The 27576-nt window shown below is 44.8% G+C and overlaps 1 protein-coding gene across 8 annotated transcripts; it reads right to left on the reverse strand.

The window, feature by feature from the left end:
• Positions 1–319: 319 nt before the first annotated feature.
• Positions 320–27285, reverse strand: LOC114800592 (transcriptional enhancer factor TEF-5-like). Of its 8 annotated transcripts, XM_028998154.1 has the most exons (15): positions 27136–27285; positions 26539–26693; positions 16417–16666; positions 9495–9559; positions 8757–8819; positions 8543–8605; positions 7233–7244; positions 5646–5774; positions 5463–5506; positions 4998–5062; positions 4763–4899; positions 4044–4217; positions 3823–3966; positions 3576–3728; positions 320–2719 (listed from the first exon to the last, which is right to left on the reverse strand). In XM_028998154.1, exons 3-15 carry the CDS (start codon positions 16538–16540, stop codon positions 2606–2608), a joined length of 1287 nt encoding a protein of 428 aa, XP_028853987.1. In that variant the 5' UTR covers positions 16541–16666; positions 26539–26693; positions 27136–27285; the 3' UTR covers positions 320–2605. The 8 variants fall into 8 exon arrangements, with proteins under 8 accessions (XP_028853987.1, XP_028853993.1, XP_028853992.1 ...); XM_028998160.1 differs by lacking the exon at positions 8757–8819; XM_028998159.1 differs by lacking the exon at positions 8543–8605.
• Between the last annotated feature and the right edge of the window lie 291 nt (positions 27286–27576).

The raw sequence follows: 27576 nt of genomic DNA on the forward strand, positions 1-27576 counted from the left end.
CGCAATTTCTATCACACCCCAAGTTATTTGTCATAATTATGAATATGTATTCTGTGTAAATGTATTGTTTTAAATATCATTGTCATTTGAAGTTGGCGATAAATATCCAACAAACACACAATATAAAATTAAATTGGGCAAACTGACTTTACAGACAAATGCGTATATGTAGTTTCAGCACAAAATAAGCCATAGGTGTGAGTGTGTTTGTGAACAGTGTTGGGCTCCAGGCACCTGCTATAGTGATATGATTTAAGCGAATAATTTATGGATAATGAGTGAGAGAGTGGTAGATATTACTTGCCAGACACACTATAGCTGTATGAAAAATGGCCCAAGAACCATGCACCTTTTATTGGAAGATTAAACATATTTAGATTGTATTATACAAACCCCTCACATTGCAGATAACAGACTATACAAGAAAACAATGCACAGTTGGTAACCAAGGCCACAATGAACCATAATTAGGGGGAAATACGCATATATATATAGCCCACGCCATTCAGATAACATGAAATATTTCAAATATTAACAATAAACACAATGTTTTCAAAGGAGGTGTGCAGCTTCCATTGAAAGTCAAACAAAAAAGACATTATAATAAAAAAGAGCATGTAGAAATCGTTACAAAAGGCAGCACAGTCATTAAAAGTTTCAGCCTTTCTGAGTCTGGTATGAGTCTGATGCACTTTGTAAATTCAATGACTGAAACCAACACACTTTCATGTCACCCTCCTCATTAGTTTTAAGCCTTAAATTCTTATGCTCCCACACATTTTGCATAACTGTCATGAATTCCCTTGAACAACCAAAGATATTAGAGCATTCAAAGAAACATTTGCCAAACACAATTAATCCTCTTACTCTATACAAACACTGATAAATCACAATACAATACAAATGTAAATCAGATCTACAGAAGGGGAAAAGATAAAAAAAAAATGACCTTTGGTGTAAAATGCAAACAAACTTCCAAACATTTTGGAGTTGATTCTAGAAACTGAAATTACACCAACAAACTTCAAAAACTAAATGAATGTACCTTTCATATTACATCTTGTCAAATGAAAAAAGAAAAACTGCCAAACCTTTTCAAGCCAATTCAAAGTCTAGTTTAAAGGTCTACAGGCTCTCGTGCTTGAGATTCTCCCTGCGCCTTGTCCTATGCGTATACCTACATTCAATAAAATTCACAGTGGTATGTCTCCTCCCAGTTTAAAATCAATACAATAATTTGGCAATGGACCAGTGTTTCACTCCCTCACTGATATGAAAATATATATTAGCCCTCCCGCCGCCATGGTCATCCCCCTCGCTGATTGTTATGAAGCCGAGAGAGGGGGGCGGCCCCTGAGTGGTGGACACGCCGAGCCATTCTCGCAGAATTCCATGAAAACATTGCAAGGTCTGAGGTGTGTAAGATCGTTCAACCTACTATATAAACTACTCGGTGTGAAATTAAACAAAGTAGAGCAGTGTTGTCGGTGGCCTGTACCCTAGTGTTGACCAAAGGCAGAGATGAAAGCTCTCATAGTGTCATTTTAAAAGGCCTCAATGCAAAAACCGAAGATAAATAATAAAATACAATTGACTGAACTGTGGTGCGGCTGACAATATATTCTATAGGTTTCCCTTAGTTCCTCTTTGGTTGCTTCGACTTTCTTTAGGCAATGTGCTGAACAAGATGTTGCTCCATTTCATACATGCCTACGTTTGGAGGTTTCGGCTGAATTACAAAAGCAATATAAAAATGGCTGATCGTACTATTTATAGAGGAAGACTATTCTCCAATGTGGCACAAGGCACAGATTTTGTATACATTAGAGTAACATTTATTCAATCTCTGATGAGCACATGTGCCTCACGAGTAAAGAAAGAAAAAAAAAAAGGTGTGCTTAGAGGACCCTGGAAGCAGAACGAAATGCAGAATGTAGCATTTCAAGTGTCTGGCTCCTGTTTGCTCTTGCATGGTGAGAGGTAGTGAAAGAAGGCACTGAATGGTTATCAAGCACACGCATCTTTGGAGAAGAGCACAAAATCGTTTATAATTTCAAAAAAGAAGTTCACTTGTCTGGAGAATATTGTCGATTTGTTGCCTGTAAACCTATTGTCAGACTCCCTTCCATGATCCACGGCCTTTCCCCACACAACTTTCTTACCTACTGCATGCATCTCCGTTGCAATGGAGAGTACAAATTGTCTTGTGATCCAGGAGGAGGAGTTAAAAAAAAAAGTTCTTTACCACGTCACGCTCAACCTTCACATCCCCTCATAGGAGGCAAAGGCTTAAGAAACATTTCTTACACTGAGACTAAGAAAAAAAGAATAAAAATCAAACACAACCCCATTCTGACTAAGTATTAAATACATTTTTGTTTTTCTGAGAAATTGTCCTTTGAAAAAGCAATGCTAAGCTCCACAAGTCCTTTCGCTCTCTACTTGATGAGACTTCATCCATTTTTCCTATTGTACCACGTTCTCTGTAAATACCGAAAAAGGGGGAAAATGTGTCTTGTTCTCTGTAATGTTTGCCTGTAGCTGGCCAGTTTGTGAACAGCTTGCATCGAGTTGCTTCTTCCTCAAACCTTCCTGTTCCCGCACATTAGTCCTTTATGAGACGGTAGACGTGATACTGTGCGCCGTGTTCGCTTGTTGAAACCTCAAAAACAAATGCTATACAGAGCAAGGTCTCCTGTGTTTCCCTGTTTGTCACAACCTGTGAAATGACAAATGGGTTTCAAATTAGAAAGGAGGATAATTAAATCAACTGTGAACAAAAGTCAAAAAAATATAGGGAATTTTTAAGAAGTTGATAAATATAAGCTTTTACATTTACAGCACTAATGCTATTAGGACTAACATTAATAAAGTAATAAAGTGAAGTGATTGTCACATGTGATACAGCACAGCACACGGTGCACACAGTGAAATTTGTCCTCTGCATTTAACCCATCACCCTGAGTGAGCAGTGGGCAGCCATGACAGGCGCCCGGGGAGCAGTGTGTGGGGACGGTGCTTTGCTCAGTGGCACCTCAGTGGCACCTTGGCGGATCGGGATTCGAACCGGCAACCTTCTGATTACGGGGCCGCTTCCTTAACCGCTAGGCCACCACTGCCCCCTTTAACATTATTTAACATTATTATAACCATATTGGCCAAATATTAACAACACCAAATATAAGTAATATTACTCTGAATATTAGAATATTATTCAATATTGTATGTGGCGCCATCTACCAGAGGACTTAGGTCCTCTGACACTGGCCTATTAATTATTAATTAGGGTGACAGTCAGTGAATTGTGGGAGGAAGCATTAATGATGGAACAGGCTGCCAAAGGAGATGCGGTCATCAAAATCTTAAAGACATATCGCTTCAGCTTTGACTTTGCCTAATTATATTTTGCATCTTATTTTATTTAATTAACATTGCTAATCACCTTGCTTTGCGATCTACCTGGAAGGTGACATATAAATAAATTCTGAGTCGCTTATTTGCTATTAGACTATTCTCCGTCTTGGAATGAACTTCTACAAGAGGTCAGAAGTAACCAGATTGTAACCTGGACGCACCTGTAGAATTGTGAAGTTTTCTAATACACTGTTCATCATGTATTTCTCAGGCAGGTGTTTGAGCTTGTGAATGAAGTTGATCATGTACTCGCACATGGGCGATCTGTGAATCCGGTACACACACTTCCCTCCTTCCATACGAGCATATTCCGTCTGGAGGAAAGACAGACAAGGGCAGATGTTATCATGACTTTTTGTGCCTTTTTACATGTCAGGGGTGGGAGAAGGGGCAGACACCAACACTCACCTCCACCTTTTCCACCACTTGTTTGCCAAAGGAGCAGACCTTTGTGGAGACAGTGATGGTCATGTTCTCAGAGCTGGTGTACTGGCTGCTGACCCCATAGAAAGAGCCTGGACCATCCTGCATCCCGCTACTGTTCAAATCCGCCTGCAGAGGACACATTCGGTTACATCTTACCCTGTAATACATACTTCTGCAGACAACAGGGCATCCACTTTGCTCACCCAGAATTTGACCAGGAAGAAAGCATTCTGGGGGCCTTTCTCATAGAGCTCCTTGAGACCACCTTTCTTCTCAGGGAACTTGTCATAGATCTGCCTTATGTCCACTGCCTCAAGGAGGGGGTCGCTGTAGGATGGGTTGGTCTGTCCAATGTGGACAAACAAGTGTTTGCTGTACTGTAGAATAAGAGGACACCCAAAGGTCATCAAACATTTTCACTCCATGGACATACAGGAAACTCTGTATTAACTTTTATAGGTATTCTTAACAACAAAAAAAAGCTGACCTATATTTTCATTACCTTGTCAGTAATAAAAACTGCACGCATTATCCCACTATACCACTGTACTGTTTTAGCATTTCTTCTGCATATAATAATTCTGTAATAATTGTGGCTTGGTGTGAAGAGAACTGTACATTACAGTATGAATTACATTACATAACACATGAATTTACAAAAGATGTCTTTTTCAAGTAAAACTTAAATACCTGTAAAGACTATAAAAATACTACTATAAATACTATTAATATGACTATAAAATATTATTATTTGCTATATTGTTACACCTCTGCTAACAGCTTTTAAACACATCATGTTCCATGACCTGCATTTTCATAGTGACACTTCCCAGTGACAATAAAAACGGCCTGAAACACACACACACACACACACACACACACACACACACACATCCGATGACCAGATTTTCTCAATACTCACAGTATCTTGGTCCCTCTGCACCTCCATAAAAGCCGAGTACTCCAGCATGCGCAGTTTGGAGGAGGCGATGGTGCGGTCCTGCCACACGGGCACTGCTGTGGCAACCGGGGGTAGAGGAGGAGCCAGGGGTTCGTACGCTGTGCACAGGACAGCAGGTCAGCAAATCTGTACCAACTTCATTTCATTTCCCGCATTCGACTTTGATGGTTACTTGGCAACTTTTGAAGTGACTTACTTGATATTGCTGGCGGTACTGGACCAGGAAGGCTTGGGTACGAGGTCTGTGCAAAAGGCTTGATGCTGGAAGGAAAAAAAGAGTATGAAGAGATCAGAGTTTGAACATGAGTGTGTTATCATGGTATCACACTGGCAGAAGTTATTATGTAAGACTTTACTCTGCAATGTTCACAGCCATACCAGCAAAGCACTAGTTCCCTTTCACCTCGGCTTCACTTTTTACAGATATGTCATATAACTGTGACAGCAATTCAGAAATATGCGTGACTCCGACAACTATGAAAAAAATCTTAGTATGCATGAACCAGGAAGAACGATCGTCTTGAGAGGAGAAAGAATAACAAAACATAGCCATATTCGAAAAACCTTCATAAAAGGAAGGACTAGTGTAAACAGTAAGCCTTCAAAATGACTCTCTCTCTCTCTCGCACACACACACGCACCAGCACCTACAGATACTCACTCCTGAGAGGGTCCAGGCTGTCCAGGAATGGCAGATGGCCAAAACTGGAAAAGAAAAATTAGAATGCACAACACTGTCAGATACAATTAAAAGATGAAAAATCAGCTTGTCTGTATCTGTTTATCAGAAACCAAGTCCAAATAAAAAAAAATGTACTCAGTAAGAGACCCTGTTTTATCTCACCCTGGCTGGTGGCGGGTAAGGGGGCTGGGGTAAGGGTGGCAGCTGGCTCTTGATCAGATTTGGAGACACAATTTGTGCCGACGATAACGCAGCCATGCTCTGGAGAGCCTTGTCTTTGGAGGCCTGGTCCTGCACAGAGAACAGAGAGCGGTGAACGTAAGCCATAAAGTACAGATGCAAATCAAATCATGGAGCGCTAGAAACTACTGAGAAATTTGCTGCACCCACTGGCCACTTCATCAGGAGAACTGTTATTTTTATAGTCCGCTTTATCTGGCACGCATAGCTTCTGGTTTTAATGTGTGTACAGCTATACGCTGCAGCCCATTAGCGGTGGTTGGGGTCTGATTACAGGACCCGTGGTGACCAGATTTCATTCGGGTTACATTAAAATTAGATTACAGCGGTGAGACTGACAGGGTTGTCTGACCAGCAACAGCAGCAGCGATGAGGTTCATCTGCATCAACCATCTGAAAATATTAAGTACTGTACACACACATGCTCTCTTGTGTTGGAATAAAGTGTCCAGTGAGTGTTAATGATTGCACATTATATTTTACAAAGTATTTGAGACTGACAATGCAATTGATAAGTCTTCTCCAAAAGTTCAAAGCTAAATCAGACGTAAAGCATTACAGCGCTCAGTCGGAGCCCTTCAGGAGCCACATGCGTCAAACCCCTTTTTAAAGAAAGTCGAGATAAAAAGGAAATAAAAAGGAAAAATGAGCCTGACATTCTAGTCTTTTGTGTGAGGTTTCTGCAGCGCATGTGACTGTCCCTGAAGCCTGACTGTACACAGCAGCGGGAAGCAGGAGGAAAATGCAAAGTGATTTGAGGAGGCTGGCTTGAGAACCAAAGAATAACAGAACGTAGCCATATTCGAAAACCCTTCACAAAGAAGCAAGCTTTAATTCGTCCCAAACCCCCAGTCAGGGCCTGCATTCAGAACGCCTCAACGTAACATTACACCCAGAGATCCATCAGCGATTGTGCCCAGTGCCTGACAGGTGGATTAGTTCCCTCGTACTGAGCGAGCGGACAACGGAGCTCTTTGTCCAAGATGAGGGGCAGGGGGTGGGAAAAAGAGACTGAGAGGGAGAGAGAAAGAATAAAAATGATGGGGAGGGAGCAGGCGGAGAGATAAAACTGGAAGCGGGAACCAGGAAGAACGGTCGTCTCGAGGGGACAAGAATACGTTTGTGCTTCAGCAGCCCTTCTTTAGCCAAGAGAGCGCACATTTAGCCAAGATATGGATTCTAGACGGATGTCACGCACACTCTTGTCCATTCTTGAACAGCAAAATGCCAGCTGTCTGAATGCAGCCTCATGCAAACAGCAGTGACCCCACACCCGGACTAGGCAGTTATCAGAGCAGCCAGGCTAACTTGGGTGATCTCCATTTTGTCTAATGAACTGTAGGGCAGAGGGCTGATGGGAAGCGAGTGTTCGTGGCGGATAAGCTTTGGGCAAGGGGCAGCCATGCACCGGGCTTTAGCTTTAGCTGTGCGGCTCTGCAGTGACGGTGCACTGACTCAGCAAAGCGATGCGAAGCAAATAGCACAAAACTCACACACGCACACACTTACCAAATTCATGGCCTGAATCAAAAAAGGGGGGAAAAAATCATGAAATTAGTTCATGTGATACATAAAATAACCCCGCCTTCCCCAAACCATATTCTACAGAACGTGTGTAAAAAGCTGCACTGATTCTGTTCTATGGCAGCATATTGGTTGACCCGGAGCCAGTCAGGCTGAAAAAGGGGGAGAAGAGATTCCTACCAGGACACAGAACCACATTCATACTGGATGGGGCTTTTAGTAAAACTAGTGTGACTGCGGCTATTAACAGGGGTTAATAGGGAGAGAGGGCTTCTTTTTTAGTCCAGCACCATTATTCTATTCTTCAGCAGATAATAGAGTTACACTGTCCTAATTGGCTTATGGGAGTCATGGGGAGGGAGAGAGAGAGAGAGAGAGAGAGAGAGAGAGAGAGAGAAAATTAACTACAATAGAATCTGCCATGTTAGAAATAAAAGAAAAAAATTAAATCCAAAAAATCTCATGAACAATCACACTGGCCATTAGCTTTTAAACTGCAGAATGCTGCCAATATCTATCACCCTCACCATGTCATTCAGTGCAAAATTACTAATGCATTGTTATTATCACGTTCAACATAACCTTGAAAATATTACAATCTTTCTCAATGTTTATATACAGGGATTAAAAACGAGAAAATGAGGGGAAAAAAAGGTTAAGTTCAATTGTTCTGAATCATTTCGAATTCCATTTAGCTGGGGAATAATGTTATTTGTCATTCCAGTTTTGTCCAACTTTAAGAATGCAACTGTGCAGTGTATTGACCCTCCCACTGCATCCTTCTAATTGGTTATTAATTATTATTAATTAGATGAGAGGCTCGGGGACACTGAAATGGAACATTTCGTTTTCAATCCCTGTTTATGTACGAATGAGATGTAGCGATTGTACAAAACATTTCAGAGTCTCACTGAGACGATGTAGAAAAGGAGGAAAGGACGAGAACAGAGACAAAAGCAAGAGTGACAGACATGTAGCTTCAGCCGAGCCAACATGCACCACTGTTTCCTCAGCAGAACGGGGAAATTTAGGCATGAAGCGCTTTTAATTTCAAATGCATATATTCTGCAAAATACTACAGTGTCACCTACTGCTTCACCCCCCGATTTCTGCAGGAGTCGCCAGATGTTGGTAGAATGAAGATCTAGTCTTGCTGGAATAGATGGGAGCTTTTCATTGGCATGCCATACAGAAGGATAACTGATTAATCAGCTTCCATCCACAGAGCTACCCTGACCAGTTAGCGCCAAGCCAAGCCACTCCCAGCCCCACCCAGCCCGCAGGAAAGCGCATACCTTCAGCTTTGACTGTATCTCACGAGATTTTCTCCGGGCGAGAACCTGCAAATGGCTAGAAACCTGCAGGAGAGAAAAAGCAAAGAAGGGAAGAGAAAAAAGAGAGAGAGAGAGAGGAAGAGGGAGAGAGAGAAGGAGAGAGAAGAAGCCGTAACCAAGGAGGAAAGAGATGCCCAGTCACACCCTGGCCACGAGGCCAGGGGACGGTGCCTACCTTGATACCAGCTTGGTATTCTCGAACTTTCTTCCGCGCTAAGACCTGTATGTGACTAGACACCTAAAGGAGCGTGAGACAGCTTTTAAAACAGAACGCCACCACAACTCACACACACCCACATGGCACATGGTGTCATTATCTATGTCTGTGTAATGTGGTGCATTAGCAATCAAATTATGTTACAAGAGACCAGAATCCACCAATTCATTTTATCACCACTGGCTTCAATATAATTATATAAGAGTGGTTTCATGAATCACGTTAAAATTGCATTTATAAGCGGCCTGTGGTCCACAATCCTTCCTCGTCAGGCCTACAGTGCTAAGACAAGTCGTTCTTCAGGGGAAGGATCTAATGTTGTACATATACAGTACATACATGGCACCAGTTTGAGGATATTCAAATTGTTACCGGAATTCAAACTTTCTTCATCTGAGGAGCATCAGCATATCACAATAGTGGCTCCGTCATACATATATTATTCGACATTATGAACAACGTTGATTCAGAGATCTACTTCTTCACAGAAAAAAACATTAGAATTTTCTCTGAAAGGCTTTAATGAAGCAGTCATTACAGCATTTAAACTAGTGAAAGTAGTTGTATGACCTGTACAATCTAAATAATACTGTGTACAGTATTATTAACACAATATAACTCAATAATGTTAGGTTATGCTGCGAGTTATCACTTATTAGACTGCACGTCCGTGAGCTGTCGAGGGGAGGAAATTACCTGTTTCCTTGTCCGTGTTTTTCCTGTTCTCAGCTTGATGTACCGGGCTATCAATTCATTCCGGCCTGTTAAAAACACAAAGAAAGCTTCTCATGTAAGTGGCCTCAGCAGCCAGTAGGTGGAGCCAGGAGAACGGAGAGCATTACCAGGGTCATTACACAAGCTCAACTTCACTGTTCTGTAGTGCACGCATGCTCACTGACTAAATTAAATATATATACAACTACACATATATAAACATATAAATACAGAATAAAACTATATACATGCACATACATTAAAAGCGATTGGGGAACATAAAAAGTTGCCATTAAAGTAAATAATAAATAATACATTGTATTTATTTTACTTCTTTACACTTCATTAAAACCTCCCTTAAGATGACAGGCCTGTTCCTCTATTATGTAACACGTACCCTCAACATTCCACACAAACAGGTTGGACAGTGAAGGGCTCTCTATTTTTGGGCCCAACACACAAAACCATTTCTGCAAATGCTGCTGAACTGGAAGAGCAAACTTCACAAACTTGCAAAAAAAATACTTTTTTTTTTTGGCCTGTGCACTCCCCCCCTGTGCATTAAGCTCGGTAATGGTGCTTAATGAAAATTCATATTGTGTGCTGCAAATCGGGGTAAATGAACTTTTCTCGGTATCCTCGTGTCCCGTGAGACACAAGTGGCCCGATGATGGGGCTGAGCAGCTCCCACTGAGGTCATGCACTGCTGCCTGCTTTCCCACTCTCCTTCTGCCTCTCGACCTGTCTGCTCAGCCAGACTACTGGAAATACTCCTGCTCCCAGCCAAATTCACCTCTGGGAAGGAAAATGAAACGCCTGGAATCTTTTGGAAAATGTCTGGTGTGACCGCGTGGCTGCCGGCCTGCAAAGTGACACGAACAGACCACAAGCAGGCCCACAGCAGGACTACATCTACACCCCGAGCCTTGGGTTTGCTCCACCTCCTCCTCCTGCGGAACTGGGACAGCTGCCACGCCCGTTCTCCATGCCTCCGCATTCCAGACATTCCAGTGCCTGTCACATCTGCTCCAAGCCCCGCGATAGGGCGCACAGAACAATCTGTGGTGTGTGTGTGAGAGAGTGTGCTGAGGGGGTGGGGGTGGAGGTCTTACTGCTCCAGCTACTCTCTCTCTCTCTCTCTCTCTCTCTTTCTCTCTCTCTGTATGTGTAGGGGTTGCTTGGGGGAAGGGGGAAAGGCGGAGAGCAGCTGAAGCAGTAACTCCATGAGCAGCAGACACAAAGCCCCACGCTGTCCCTTCTCCAAACAACTGTCAGCTGCCCACCCCCACCCAGCTCTACCCCAGCTCACCCCAGCACAGCAGAGATCCCTCCCCGAACCCCAGACTCACTAACGGACGCCAACACCTGCCTGGACTGTCCAGCCCCGTCCACAAATCAACTGCTGCCTTCAATCTTGCGCGGAGGAGAAAAACATGAATCTGACCGACACCGGCGTGTGAGAAAAGTCACGATTCCCTGATTAAAGTTCTATAAAAAGAGAGAAAGTTGCGGGACAGCCTAAACCAGGATGTCTAAACCACTCCTGAGGTGCAATAAGAGGCTCTTCTAAACCCTCAAAGCTCTCCAGATCCCACCACGAAAGGCTACAATAATGTCAAGTATTTCTAAAAAAAGAAGGACAAGTGTATTAAACAGAAGTGCTATAGAATACAGAAGGACGAGGAAAAGAAGATGAGAGACTCTTCATTCTGTTCACTATTCTGCAGGCTGCTATCATTCTGGGGTGGCAAGGTTATCTATCTGAGTAAACTGTCACTCATGTACACACTTCCATCCGTCTCACTGGAGATTCATGCATGTACACACACAAACACAACACATTTGTCCTCATATGTCTGTGTTTGTAGCAATAACATATGTGTAACTAGCTGTATGTAACAAAACCAGACTCTGTACTTCTATAGCTCAAACTAACTAGCCATATAACCATTTTATTAGAATGTGTTAAAATATATATATATATATATATTTATTTTTGTTTTGTTCCTAAAAAATGTCATTATTAGAAAACATTACAAATGCTAGAAAATAAAAGTAAGTGACTATTTGAAGTGTAACGTAACAACATACACTTTTTGGTTTAATGAAGGGTGGTGAAAAATGTATGTATGAGATTCATCAAGCTTTCCACCAGCTTTCCTTTCACAGATTCATGCTTTCCAGCAATTTTTGAAAAAAAAAATTCAAACCCTCCCAGCACCTTTCTAAGCATGCAGAGAGAGCATCAACCAACTTGTTCAACAACCAAAAAGATTGAGTGGTTAAGTAATGACTATCAAATATTGAAAATCAATCAGTTACACTTGTTTTAAATTGCATAATGCTTTTTTGTTTGAAATTGGCCCGTAATGTATAATATTTGCAGCATGAACGCATTGATAAATGAATAAATATAATATTCATCCCTCTGTCTACATAGATGAGTATTTCTTTGTTTTGGAATGGGTGAACAGCCCCCGTGTTTATGAAAACTACAGTCGCTGACACAGATTTGCATGGAGCAGCGATTTCTCAACTCCCGCCTGGCTTGGGTTTTGAAGCAGCCCGCGGGTCAACTCTCACTGGCGCTTAACCTCTTCCGTGCCACAACACGCCACGTTCCTCACGTTCCCTCTTGCTGCCCGGCCAGTGGAATTTTCCACTTCCAACGAAACCTCTCCACATTACCCAGACGCCTCGGTTAACTTTTGCTATGTTTATTGCGTACAACCCGGGTGGAGGCTCAGCTTTCATTTTGTGCAGCCCGAGGACGGCGGAATCTCCGATTTGCACGATGATATATATGAGCCATGATGCAGTTTCACCATTAGAACACGGCAGAGTTAAGAGGCAGTGGGCACATGTGTGTTGCTGCTTTGCTGTGGTCCATCTTACCCATAGTGCACCACAACAGTGGTCATAGGTGGCATAGACAAGTAAAGGTGCCGCTTTCCGACACAACTTTCACAGACCAATCATTGCACGGCTCCTCGCATTAGAGTATGAAGGTCTTGACCATATTTTACAGCATTTATCAGACAGCCTTATCCAGTGCGCCTTACAATCAGTAGTTACAGGGACAGTCCCCCAGGAGCAATTTAGGGTTAAGTGTCTTGCTCAGGGACACAATGGTAGTAAGTGGGATTTGAACCTGGGTCTTCTGGTTCACAGGCGAGTGTGTTACCCACTAGGCTACTACCACCCTTATCAACAAGAGCGCCTGGGTAAAGTTCTGAATGAAAAGAGCGACCCTTCATCTAGTAGCCAGCTTTCAACATTCAGGAGAGAAACATACCCGACATACAGATTAAAGCCCATCCAGAAGACTCAGATATTACAAGCTGAGAAGATTTACACTTTATTGACCGGGAAATTTAAAGGCTGTGATTTTTAATAACTTTTCACCCTCAACCTATTTAAAATTCTGCCTGTCTGTACAGAAAACACTCGACAGGATCGCTTGCATTCCCGTGGCCTCGCGTCACGGCCATATTGGTGGCGGTGAGGTCACCGGCGCGTGAGCGGGCTTCTTCGGCCGCACGTCTCCTCCCTGCCAGAAGGACCTCAGATGACTTGGTATAAATGGATCAGGTGTTTACGGCTATGGAAAAGCACGGTCTCAGCCCCCGCGGACCCTCTCCTGGGGGGGTCCTCGTGAAGCGCTGACAGTTTGGTCGGTCCATTAATTGTGTTGGTAACTGACTTACATGATGATAAATCGCTATATTTTCACAAACAAAAAGTTCAAGAACCTAAAAGTGAACCCGCACGCCACTGAACCACATGTTATGTTCAGGGACGGTCATACAGTCTGTTTATCAAGCATGTGCAGTTCATCCTAGAGTCTGATGCAATATCGCTGCATGCATGGAACAGAATTGATCACATTGATGGTTTTGTTTGCTTTTTTGCGCAGAAAGAGCGGTATTTTTACATGGCGGTGGGTGTAAAGGGCTGAACGGCGTTGGTGGAGGACTCACTGCAGCCTACATTATATCTGGGTAAAGTCCACAGCGATGCTCCTCTTTTTGACAGCGATATTTACGTGCATGGAATATGCAAACAAACCAAAAAAAAAAAGGCTTAGGGCTTCAAACAACTTGGAACAATCAGGGTATCCTCTAACGTTACGCCAACACAACATGCCGTACGGTACAATTCAGGTCAAATAATATGCAGCGGAAAAATAACTCCACAGCTCTCCAAACATTTCATAAAAACGAGTTGAGGGTTATCGCCCAGGAATGGCAGGACTTTGGCTTTATCTAACCACACCGGCGTTTCATTAAACTCCACGCGGCACGTCCTTCTGGGGCGTTCGCGCTGGCTGTAAATATGTTTATATTTAGCCCGTCCAGATGAGATAAATCCGCTGTGATGTAAGCCCCGTCCCGGCTGCAGACTCAACACGCTCCTCTCTAGCGCCCCAGAACGGCCCCGACATGCACCCGACAGCGGGGCGAGCCTGACTTGGATGGCGCCTGCCTCAGTACTGTAAAAACGGAAGGTCAAAGGTTGTCCTTCACTATTTTCATTACTATGTGTGTCCCCTGCTCCTTACCACCTTTCTCACGTCATTTACAATGATAAATACTTTGAGTATTTCAGAAAATATCTTAACTGTACACAATTAAAAACCAGTAAGTAATAACATAGTTGATATAGCTGTGTCCCTTAGCAACAGAAACAGTAATTAATGACTGGAATTCTGGATAAGAGCGTTGGATAAATCAATAAAATAACACACTGGGTGGTTTAAAGAGGACTCACCGCATGAATAATGGAAATAGTTGAAAGTGTTAGCATTGTTTCTTTGTGTCAAGGGAAAGACAAGGGCCGGGTTAGATGGGGGTTTTGTGAGGACATGCAGGCCCCTGAAGGGACCCCTCTGTCCGCGAGTTTCCTGTCAGTTCGCTGCACGCGCTCCAATCTGGTTTACATCTCCCGACTTAATTCAAACCAGCAACTGAGCTGCTCCATGTTTTCTCACACATCGGAGGAGAGGAGGAAGGAACACACAAAAAAAAAAAAAAAAAAAACTGAAAGAGAGAAAGGCAGGGTTGGGGCGGGGGTGCTAGAGAGAAGCGTTTCTGCAGCCAAACACCTGGGTCTCCTTCGGTCCTTCAACGCGTTGGCCAAACGGTCCATCTGGTAACACGGCGAAATAAAAAAAATGAATCTGGACACGAAGTACGTTCACTTTTACAGCTGGGATTTAATGAAGACGCCAGACAAAACAGCCAATCGCCGGGAAGCCTTTTATAAGATGCCCCCCCACCCCCACGTCTGATGCGTACGCCATGTCGTAACCACGACTGCTTCGCTTCTGTCACACAGTTCTTTTTACTTTAACCGTGAGAGAGTGGTGGACATCTGAGGACAACAGGGCTGGTTCCACCACTCGTCTTCTTCAGACACGCGCTACACAACAGGTGATAAACCAGTTGGCGGATAAGCCGGAAAAACACCGTGTGTGTCGGTGTCATTCACCAGAAACCTGCCTGTCTGTCGGTCAGGTCTGTGAGTCATTTTCCTCCGGTCGACATGTATGGACTTGCACTGCCCTCCCCCCACCAAGGCATGTGAACGCCACTCGGTGCTTAAAGGGGACACCGCGCTCATCACACGTGCCGCTAAGAAAAGTGCTCAGGAGCTTCCTGCTGAATCCAAGTCTAAGTGGACACGATTGCAGGCGTATTTATTGTCAATGCTCACACGGCCGCCCACGCCGGAGGTGATCTTCAGCAACCCGATGGTCCATGTGGCTGGATTAAGCAAGTTCTGCAGAAACTGGTCTGAGCGGACGAGCTGCTGACCCACTTCCTCCAGCTGGTGGCCTCCGTCTCCGTTTTCGGCCTCATTCCTTGTCACCACCTGCCCCCAGTGTAGCACTCAGCACCTCTCACCATTCATCACACTCCGCCCAAAAACCAGAGCCACGCTGCTCTGCTTCCAGAGTTCAAAATTACCCATCAAACAAAGACAGGAGCGCACACACACACACACACACACACACACACACAATCAGTGAGAAATCACTGCTGTGCAACTGGTCTGATAGTGCTGGTAGCCAAACCAGGAGTGATGTCATGTGCATGTATTGAATTTTACATCAACTTCCTGTGTGTTTTGTTCTTGTCCTAGAAAGGAAATGAAAAACATCCAGATGCCGTGACCTCAAAAAAAAAGAAGAAAAAGCTGTAACTTTTTTCTACTCCTCTTTCATCAACCTCATAAAATTTTTTTTGTTTTGTGCTGGGGAGATTAATTGAAGGACCCTGAGCCTCTACCAACTGTGGACGCGTCACACAACACCTTTCCAAAATGACAACTCTTGTGGTGGCCCATGGCTTTTGTGTAGAATAATATGCCAGCGTGTGAGGACCACACAGCAAGGAGAGAAGAAGAGACTTTAACCTTTCCCCCATAAAAAAACAGGCTCCATCCATTAACACAGCGTCAGCCCGTTTCCGTCTGTTTGTCCCATTCTCGAACGCAGATGTGTTAATGAAAGTCAGCGCTCCTCGGGCCCTCGCCATCGCTCCAATGCCGGCGTGTTTGCAGAAAGTTGCTGCTCTCATCACTTCTGCACAGAATGACCTCAGATTGCTGCATACCAGAGGTGCGCGCTGGGAATGTTAACAGGTCCAGCTGTTTTTCCCATACGGGACAGGAGACTACGGCTGGGGCGGAATCCATCACCAGGCCGGTGTCCTGTAAAATGTCACTCGTTCGGCTCACATATGGAACTTTATTTCTGGGGATGAGTAGATCTTGTTTTCCAACTGGCTGTTGCTTGCTTTAATGTTTAAGACATGTAAGAATATTAAGAATAATAGAAAATATCGTATTTGGCACCATCTACTGGTATTCCCTTTTTTGTGCATTACGCAGCCGCACTCACCATACATCTTGCCCTCGTCAGAGAGGATGATCTTGCGGCGGCCGCAGGGTGGGTATATGGCCAGGGCCTCCTGGAAGCTCTGCTCAATGTCAGGGCTCCAGACACCCTCCGCATCGCCGTCCATGGTCTTGTCCAGCTCATCGCCCCCATCCTCCAGCCCCTCCTCTGGGCTGCCGTTGGAGCTCCACTCGTTGGACGCAATGGTGGCGGCTTCCCCGGGCCTGCCACAAGCCCCACTGACAGAGACTTTCTGAGAAAGGAAAAAAATGGTCTCATTATCCTGTCACCTACAATCTGTAGAGTTTTAATCTTCAACGGAACACGCAAACAAAACAAATGGAAAAAATATACTGTAGCTTTTATTGGCTAGTTTAATTGAAATAATTAAAGGCAACCAGACAAACAATACAGTCACAATCATCTGTATAATTTCCTTCTGACTCCATGTCTCTAAAATGACAAACGAATCTATGACATTATATAAAATAAAACTTAAGGAGCTCACTAATCAGCACTGGCCTCAAAGAATTCTTGTGGTTTTGAAGCTGCGCCCCAATGCGGTTGACTCAGGGCTGAAACCAGTTAAAGATCATAAGTGTTTTTCAAGCTGCCTCTAAGCATGGTATTGTTTCTTAGGGGCTCCCTGAGGTAACTAATGTAGCAGCATATTTCATTTTTATTTCGTATTCTGCTGATACTGACAAAAAAAAAAAAACACACACGGCTCGGATAAATATGGTAATATGGCAAACGGCTGAGATCCTATGGGGGGAAACACCAGCTTCTGGTGTTACAGAAAGCGTGTAAAATATATTCTGCAGCAAGCTGGAAGGTTTTGTGCTGTGAAGAACAGCTGTAAAAGACATACTTCAGTCACCAAAGCGCTGATGACTTCAACAAACCTCAATATGACAAAATGGAATGGCATTATGGGTCCTATTTTCAAAACACTATAATGGAAGCAGTGTGTGGGCATGTTCATTAATTTATAGAAATAAAATGGCACCCAGACTGCTTGTTAGTTATCAGTATCTTTGGAGAGGAAATGTTTTAAACATTTAACTTAAAAATACTTAAATAAGAATTGGGTTCACTAGCTATTCTCCACAAGCACTTTCTCCCCAAATGGTGACTTTCAAATCTGCCCAATCTAGACATGCTGCATGTCCTCCCTTCCTCCTGCATTGACCATCGATTTCTTTTCTCATAATATCGCTTGTTCACGGCACCTCAGCAGACATTGCAAACATAATTGTCACAACAGTAATCTTGAGACCACATCCCCTACCAAAATGTACAGTAATATTATCGTTTTTCAAGAATTCTGATTAGGGACATACTGAATATTACATTTGCAAACTTGTTATTTAGTAGAACGAACATCTCCCTTGAAATAAGTTGTTTTCACCATATTCAATGGAAAAGAACAAAAGAAAATAAAAGAAAATGACAGGAAAGTTCAAACTAAGAAACCACCAGATATGCCCATACATTTATGGTAAGAGTATATGGCAGCCAAGCCAAGACCATACGTCAGGGATTAGAAATGGTTAGCTTTGATCATCATCATTATCACAGCATTAATACTGATGATCAAAGCCTAATGGGTGACTATCCTATGGGTTTCGACTTGACCTAAATCCAGTCTGAAGGATCTTGAAGCTTTCAGCCACTACTGGGGGAAGAACTGCTTTAATTTGGCAGGGGGTATGCCGAGAGGGTAAAACCTGAACCCAACCCGTCTCTGCTCACTGCAGAATTTGAGCAGAGCTACCTGTCAGCAGCTTTAACGATTTCCCCACACAAGATCAGGCTCAACCTCCACCACCTCTGAGCAACCCGAGAGCAATCACACTTCGAGTTGACCAGCCATGCCCACCGAGTCAGCCTATGTGGGTCACCGCACATTGGTCTCTGCTCCGTTTCGCAGATGCTCATATCCAAAGTGCCAGGCACTTCAAGCGCTGCTAATGAGGAGGGCCAAACAATACAAACACGAATCAGAAACAGAGCGGCTGTGACCAAAGTGACAAAACATCTGCGCTCCTCCACAGCGAATGGTCTCCAAGGTTAACAGCCCAACCAGGACAATGTATAAAATGTTAGTTAAAAAACTAACAAAGCGGAAATCTGTGCAAAATTCTTTGTGATTTAGAACTGAGAGGAAAAGGGGAGATTTGGAGGGGAGCTGCTGTGAAAAGTAGTAGTTGGGGAGAAATGTGGGCTCAGATTGTAGAAATGCCCTTATTAAGGAAGGCCGACGAGAGCTCTGTTTCTCCTCCTGCCTCCCTAGTACTGGCCCTTCCTCCCCCTAACCCACCAAATGGCTCTGCCCAAATAAGGACAGGAGACGAGGGGATGGGTGGAGAGGGAGGGTGCTTGACAGAGGAGGGGTGGGGGCGGGCGGGCGGGTGGGTGGGTGAATTGACCAATTTAGGCGTCCACTCTCTGGTGTCTGGAAAACAGTGGGATTGTTGCTGCTGGAATGCATCATCAACACACAGGCTGGCAGCTATAGAACCCACATGCACACACACACCGAAAAAGCAATGGACAACACACGTTAGAAGCTAGCAAAGGTAAAACCACACTTATTATAGAGGTCTCCAAGATTTCCAGACACTCCATCCTTTCAGCCTTACACTTCTGCAACTCATTCTGCGGCACGTTAGTGACACGTTCAAAGCAGTGACATTTCCATAGTCGTTTATATTTGAGTAAAATGATTTATTAAAATTTCACTAACAAACACATTAGTTTCAAACTGTATTTACTAGCGTTTTTCTATTGGCAATACAGTACGTGGCTTTGATCAGGCCAAATGCTAGAAATGAGTTAAACAGCATGTTTGGAATTTTGAAATTGGAATTTTCATGGTCATATAGATAGCAGATAAACTTTCAAGCAAAAAAATTACGTTCCATTTTTTCCAGCAAATAAAAATGTCACTGTTGGTCTGTATGAGAAGCTATTACTATTATTATTAGTTGTGTATTGTGATGATTGTGTATTGTGATTAATTGTGTAATGTAGTGAGATAAGTTCACCCTTTCCGCATTGTACTCGCTGTACTACTTCTACAAAGAGGAAGCGTTAACGCTTCTGAAATAGTCAATTATCACTTAATTGAACTTTTTGTTAAAAGACCCGTGTTTTCTGCGGTCGCTGCAGACGTCACATATAACAAGGCCTCTGAACCCAGAGTTTGATTAAGTCACCCATTCTTCACCAACTAGAAAGACTCTCTGACTACGAGCGTCGGAGTGAGAACGTTCTGAGAGTAGAGTAGAGAGTAGTTTTGTTCTTGAAAAAGACACCACTAACAAACACGCCCATGTTCTAAACCCACTTATCAAGGTCAGGGTCACAGGCGAGCTGGACCCTCTCCCAGGAATCTTGAGTGCACATGAGGAATAGTTTCTAAACGATGTGCCAGTCCAGTGCAGGAGAAAGCTGGATGAATTTGGACAGTGTGTGGAAACTGGAAGTACACTTTAATGACTGGATTGCATTGTTGCTCCATGAACCCACGAATGAATACAATTACACAGAGATAGTGGTACATGGATGAAAATGACATGCTATTCTCCAGTCTCATAACTATTTTAACTAGTAACTACCCCCCAAATAACCTGGTATGTAAACATGAATGCATTTTCAATGGACAAATCAACTCTTAACAAACCCAGGAACAATGTTGTGAGCCACTGGGGTAGCTCTACTTCTTCTCAGTCAGGCTATCTGCTTTTCATCCTGTAATTGGGCACCAATGGTTCAAAGTTCAAAAGTTCGAAGAAGCACAGTCGGTCGAGTCAAAAAGCTAACCTAACAATTCGGATCTGTGTGTCAGGTTGAAGTAGTTTCGGGGGAAAGAAGGAGGCAAACACTCTTGTACAGATCTTATTCATTTCCAGTTAATCGAATGACTCTATATGTTCAGACATGAAACAATACAAAGGTCGCACCTTCCTTACTGTTACTGTTCTGTTCAAAAGTAAAACCAGGGCACTGACCATACTAGGGGTGTTTAAATTAATCTTATAATCGATGTGCTGTGCTGCAGACGTGGACACTTCTGCATTGATGCCCATAATTGGGTATATCATAATGACATTGCTTGGTGGTTTTCCGGTGGCAGCATAAAAATCCCAGTCAAAAAGCATTGCCGGTAGTATTGTGGCTGCCTAACCTGATTACAGCTCCGAGTTCGGCCTCGTCCACGCAGACGTTGGAAATGAGCCCCCTCTGTACGCATCTTTGTAGAATTCGGGATATCGATAGTAATTGCATGCCCCATTAGAAATTGCATCCGACCGAACGCTGGTGCTGGACGCCCATGTGGACATCAGCATTCAGTCCGCCAGGTTCAGCCCTCCATGTGACTCAACTCTCAGCTCGCTGGCGTATTTAAAAACATAATGTGAAGTAACATCGAAAAATTGATGGGATGCGTTGTGATGCATTGATAAATGAGGCATTGATAGTTGTAATCGAATCGTGAGGCCTGTGAAGGTTCACACTGCTAGGCCGTACCATGGGACGCCTGTACCTTTCTGTCAGAACCACAATTAAACAGCCGTTTCAGAAAAGTGTATTCATCCCGAAGGAAATTGCCTACCTCTTGTATCTTTGTAACTTACCTCTTGAAATTGACCTCTCGTGTCAGATCAGACGAGGCATAATAGAACACAGTTACCGACTGCAACTCCGCTCAGATGCTGTGGCCGAAGCAAACACAGCCAACACAGGCTCGCCGAACACAGGCATACGTGACATTTCACTCATAAAGCTCAGGGACGAATTTCAGAATGAGACATAAAGCCTGCAAGGTCAAGAAAATGGTCTGAGGTCAACATGAGGAAAGCGGGGGATGAGATTTCCTCACGATAAAAAAACTGTACACTGACGTCAGCAATATATATCAGCTGTGCAAAAACGTTTTTTTTTCGGCAGCCATGGACTCCACGCTCCAGAAAGCAAGAATGGGTTTCCAGTCGGGACAGGCCCACACAGGAAAAAAATACACAGCCGCGGCACACCAGCGAACCAGCAGTCCAGGCTGTCCACTGTTTTTTTTGGTTTTTTTTTTGGCGGGAACACGTTCAAGTAAAGGATCCTGCCCGAGAGGGAGGTCTTCACGCTCGTCCGCCGATGAAAGCAGTAGAGGGTGTGGCAAGAAAAATACAAAACCTGCCATTTGTCTGCCCTGCAGAACCGGGGCCGAGCCTACCTGACAGGAGAAACAGGCTCGAAGCGCACCGGACGGGTACGAGGCACAGTTCAACCAGGAGCTTCCTGGAACCAGTGCGAGTCCTCTGGTCAGAACGTGGTTTGAGGGGGTCAAGCTTTGCTTTGCACACAGAGACCTGATTTGTCTCCTCTAAGAGGTGTGTAAATGTTTGCCCAGAGCCCATGTCAGTCTTGGCTATGAGTTATGCAACGACAGCATTGTGTAACGGCTGGCATACAAAGCCGTACAAGATGCAGCTACGAGGCTGACCTTTCCTCAAAGCCCGAATGTGGCCTTCATTGGGACACATGCTGCACGTGAAAAACTAGCTGGCAGCAGATGGCCCTGTTAGGGCGTTTCCAACTCTAACTTAATTTCTGGTTTTGATTAATAACACGCACTGATTTTACAGAACTTTAACAAAGAAGAACCCACTGGCCTCTAATGCAAGGCCTTACACTTTATGAAACTTTACACAATGCAACCAATCTTTACACAAATACGGATATTTGTCGTGATGGCCATGAGCATTAGTTGCATTTATTCATTTTAAGAAAATAAACAAAGCTATAAAAATACTTGTTTTAATTGCATGTAAGAGTTATGTCTAATGTAACTGTGTGGGAGTCAAGACGCCCACCCACCCCAACTCTCATCATTACTGGATGAGCACATGCACCCACAAGCACAGGAGCCCCCTCCCCCAGCACACACACACACACACACACACACACACCCCAAGCAAAACAACAGGGCAGGGCTGGTGGAGAAGCAGCTGCACTCACAGGTCAGATTACAGATAAAGACATTTTCAGCTCAGGCCAAGGAGGCGGATCCCTCGCTGGAAATACGGCAGACGTCCACGCACACCGTCGACGAATGGACAGTCAACAAAAAACAACACACTTCACGTCCCCGAGCTCATTAAAATATCGAATTAAAGAGCTGCTAGCTGACAAAGTTAACGGATATACAGAGACGTCCCCACACCCCTCCCGGTTTCCCCGTGTCACCATGCATTACACTGTTTACCATGCATTTACACCTTCTTACAAATTCTGCTCTACAGGCTGTGTATGAATGTAGAGAGAGAGAGAGAGAGAGAGTGCTGCCCCGCTCCCCAAACCTCATCCCAACCCAACCCCCAACTCTTCTGCGCTTTCCTCCTTCTTTCCCTCCCCCTGGCCCGTCTGTGTTTGGCTCTAATAAATTCGCTGCAGCTCCTCCAATAACTTCCTTCTACTTCCGCCCTGGCACGGCGCTCAGGAAACAATCAGCAGAGAGCGAGAGAGCGAGCGGAGGAGGGCCTGGGCAGCTCTGCCAACGAGAGATGCGAGGTGGGTGGGGTGGGGTGGGGAGCTCTTATAATAAGAAAGCAAGGACACATGGAGGCGATCAGAAGACAGGAAAGGACGGGAACGGCGAGGGGAGAAGAGTCAGATGCTGGAAGAAAGCGCCGAACCCCCCACCCCCCCAACCCAACTGGTTATTTAACAAGCAGCTCTCATGAGCCTAGAAAATTCCACGGTTTTTCTCTCTAACAAGCGCAAAAAACCCAGACCGCTCTATTACTTCTGGTCCACCACAAAAGCAAACGTCTTCAGAAACCCGGACCATCTCGTGTTTTACTCGCGCCGGATTGTCTTCAGCCCGGCCTGCCCACCTTGACCCCCCCCCCCAGAGACGGCCCGGGCCCTGTCCGGCCACCGAGGGGGGAAAGACTGACACAGAGCGCGCCGGGAGCCAGCCCACTTAGGCTGCGGCCTGATTCAGCACTTTCCTCGGAAATTTTCCAGGGACATTTGAGGAACAGTCATCGCTGCCCTGAATTGGTCATTTAGTGGCGAGGCGAGGGGGCCGATGCCAGAGCCCCCGAAACCGAGAAGAAGAAAAAAAAAAAACTGTGCTGAAGCATGCATTCATAAGTCATGCATTCATTTCTACAGGGCCGACCCCGCGGAGCTCAGGCTCGTCCTGCGGCTCGCCTATCAATCTTCGCTTGATGTGAGAGGTTTTTACCCTGGATTACACTCGCTTACTCTCAAGATTCCTCGCTCCCCCAAATTCTCCTCGAGGCCAAGCCCATTTCGCTCGTCCTCGTCCATTAAATTTAAAAGCCACCAATGACCTGGGGCTACGCCGTGGAATCGTTCCTGTTTATCCTTTGCCTTTTACACTAGATGGCAGGATGCTGATATTGCCAAAGAACCCTTGAATGCACCATTTTTATTTTCTAAAATAAGGACGCGACCACCTGATCGCCTTTTATCTTCACCAGCAGATACATAAGATACATCATGAAATGGGCCCCTGGATAAATGCGCTCGATCTCAAGGATTTTCCTAAAGTTTCAAATTTGAAACATCCCAAATTGGCCTATTTATATGGCTTTAAATGTTTTTATTGGGTTTTTAGTGCATTTAAGTACAGAAACAATTAGCATGATTACTATAATGGCTTAGTGATATACATGTAATTACATCAGTACATAGTATGCTAAAGCATGCTAACATTAGACATTGTCCTATTGTCACATCTATTAAAATTTTTTATCCTGATACGAATACAAATCATTGTGTTACCTTTGCAAATACAAAAAAACTTGCATCCATACTGTGGATACTATGGAGCAGTGCAGTCATTTATTTGATCACATATCCACATATTCAAATCAAGGAGATCTTCCGGGGCTAAATCCGGTCAAACAAAAATGAACCTACGTATCTCAATAAGATCATCTATTCTATGGAAAGCGGTCGGGTGCAATTCTGCTCATAATTCACGAGCAATCAACACAAACTCACTTTGTGACCTTCAGCATCGGACCGAACAGCAGAAGCCCACCCAGTCGAATTAAAAGTTGGGGGTGTGAATATAAAACATTTTAAATAATGGACATTTTTGGAAGGCATCTGGCTACACACCAATCCACAAATCAACAACAACAAAAAAAAAGAAAGTTAAAAATCTGTCTGTTTTGGCCCCGACCACAATCGTGCCCCCCCCCCCTCTCTCTCTCCCTCGCTTGATCATGAAGAGCACTATTTGTTGAGACCTGTGTTGACAGAGCAGTAAGCGCCCACCATTTGGGAGGCCACTTCTGACGATGGTGTTAAAAGGCAATCCAAGACTGCACAAATGGGGCGCCCTCATTAGACATTCTGCTGTGGGTTTCGCACGTACGGCCGAGGGGGCTGCCAAACTCTGAGCAACACAAACAGGGCCAGAGCAAACAACCGCAGCGCACAACCTTCACTTTTCTTCTAGGTTTTACTCTTTCAAATGAATTATGTCCGAGCACAATTATTTTGAAGAGCCAAATTGTGCCGTGAGTAGGAGCATATGGGAAAGTTTTGGGGTTTTCTTTTTTGGAAGGAGAGTTTAAATAATCTCATTACAGATTTCAAGAAGAGGCACAGAGCGCGAACACACAAAGCAAACTCACGTATATATATTACACAGCCATTACAACAACAAAAAATGCACAAAATCTTGAAATAATCCAATCACAGAGTTTTACAACTAGGCTAACTAGGCTGGTGAGATTCTAACAACGCGATACATTTAATATATACAGTTTAACACATCATGATACGTTGGAACGTGTAGAAAAAGTATGATAGTATAAAGAAACATGGCCGTGTACATTTGGAAAAGTGAAACAAATGAAAACATATCCCTTTGACGTCTTTGTCCGAACGTTCGTGGTGATGCGCTCAGTCGCTTTTCTGAGCAATCGGGCACAATAATGAGAGGCGTGTGCTTCTTGCCAGACACTCTCCGGTGGTCTGGAAGGTAGCGGGGTAATGAACACATTGCCCTTAACCGGTGGCTTGGGGGCGAGAACAGAGGAACAGGGTTGCCATTTCGAGGGTAATCGAATTGAGCGCGTGCATCACCGTACCGACGGCCGTATGACCTCCAGCTCGGGCTAAGAAAGGGCCGCTTGTGCGGAGGTTAATGTAGTATAAATACTGCCTGGACAGCAAGATCCGTAATCCTTCCCAGATTTGCCCCCGCCATCGAAAACTAATATTAGAAGCCCTGTGTTCTTTCAGCCACAAGGGGATGCGGCGCATTTCCTTTGTTCCTGCGCAGAACTTCCCGCGTTAACCCTCGCCGCACACGCGATATCGTTATCAATGCCCCTGGTGCGGGCAGCTACGCTGGCGTGTGTACTCGCCACGTCCCCGTCCCCGTCCCCACCCTCCCGAGGACACCACCGGGGCCTGGGATGCACCGGCCCGACGCACGGCCCCGTTTCAGGCACGGCCAGCCGGTGAAACAACCAGCTCCAGAGCTCGGTTTTCCTGTCCAGGCAGGGCTGGGGGGGTTCTGGACTGTTTTTTTCTTTTTATGAAAATCTTGCCATATTTTTGAGCTAGAGGGTGCAGGTAAAGGTGTCGTAGACGATCAGCCCACAGGAGGCTGAACCTGTAACGCAGCATTCTGCAGTCCAACCTAACCTAATGATTCCTCATAAACGACCGGGAGACGATATATAGATGGTTTTGGCCCAGAGGGAGGAACTAATGTATTCAAACAGGACCAGCTCGTCCGGCCAGGTTCACCGCAGATCTGTCTGATCTGCACCAGGAGCTTCATTCGAGGGAGAGAGGAACAAGGAAAAAAAAAAAAAGCGCTCCCATGAGACACCCAATAACAGCGATTTAATGATCTTACCCCAGAGATCACATGACTCGAATTCATATTAATGAACAGTGTCTTTTATGATGGGAGTCATGTGATCGCTTCCGTCATGCTTTGCGTTAAATATTATTGTACTAAACTAAATGGAGCGTCAAAAAGTTTTATTTTAACTGAACTTTATTTTAGGTGCAGGGTGTCGAGAAGCGAGACGAACGTGGCAAAAACACGCGTGTACTTCTCACCTTGGCGCGCGCCCGGAGAGCTGGGAAGCCCGAAGTTTCCCTTCTTCTTCTTCTCCTCCTCTCCTCCTCCTCCTTTTTCTCCTTCCACCGCCTGAAACCTCCTGTTCTGGTGCCCGACTAAAGTTCGGGGAGAGCCGGGGTCCCGCGGCGAGGAGCTGCACAAAAACACAACGGGACATGCTGGGTAACGGAGGGCGGAGGGCAGGACACGGGCCACGACACGCGAGATTGTTACTCTTTTTTTATATATATATATATATTTTTTTTTATTATTATTATTATTATAATTATCTTTTAACGAGAACAACGTTTCGATTTTATTTTCCTCCCAGAATAAACAGTCCCGCGCGCGAGAGCCCGAGAGCTTCCGTCTCGGACGCCAGCGCCCACGGAGCCTATCAATCCGGATTTCTTTTACATCATCCCACCCTGCGCAGGGAGCTCCGTGGAAAAATGCGAAATATGACAAAGATCCGAAAACTTCGGGCGAGCGACGCGCGGGGAGAGGAGAAGCAGAGAGAGAGAGAGAGGGAGAGGGAGAGAGAGGGAGAGAGAGAGAGAGAGAGAGAGAGAGGGGGACAAAAGAGCCGCGTTTACCTTCAGCGCCCTCAAACTCTCCCCGTAATGTTCGGTTTCGGCCCAATTCTTCTTCTTCTTGGTTGTTTTGGCGGCAATATTCCTCCCGGTTTGACAGTAAGGGTGGAATGTGAAGTATGAGTTTGGTATGAAATCCACGCACTTCACTGGAAAAACCAAGTCCAAAAAAAAAAAAAAAAAAGAAAAAAAAGAAAGAAGTTTTAAGGAGGAGCCACCGGCGAGCGTCAATCGACAGGGTTCGGGGGCAGAGACTTCTCCTCCTCAAGTCCCCACCCCCGCGCCCCACGCCCACGCCCCGCGCCCCACGCCCCACGCCCACGCCCCGCGCCCCGCGCCCCGCCACGAGCTCTTACCGAGTCACGCGGCGGGGGCTGCTGAAGTCGCAGCTCGCGGGGCGACTCCGCGGGAAACCTGGGAAAATTCCCGGTGGGGCCTGGACGC

The sequence above is a fragment of the Denticeps clupeoides genome, chromosome 12, assembly GCF_900700375.1.
Source record: "Denticeps clupeoides chromosome 12, fDenClu1.1, whole genome shotgun sequence".
In the NCBI taxonomy this organism is placed as follows: Eukaryota; Metazoa; Chordata; class Actinopteri; order Clupeiformes; family Denticipitidae; genus Denticeps; species Denticeps clupeoides.

Coding starts and splice junctions, on each gene's coding strand:
- LOC114800592 (XM_028998154.1), bottom strand. CDS start 16,540: ATGGACGGCGATGCGGAGGGTGTCTGGAGCCCTGACATTGAGCAGAGC. Junction 9,560..16,416: donor TGACGAGGGCAAGATGTATG/GTGAGTGCGGCT, acceptor TGTTTTTAACAG/GCCGGAATGAATTGATAGCC. Junction 2,720..3,575: donor AAAACTTCACAATTCTACAG/GTGCGTCCAGGT, acceptor GTCATTTCACAG/GTTGTGACAAACAGGGAAAC.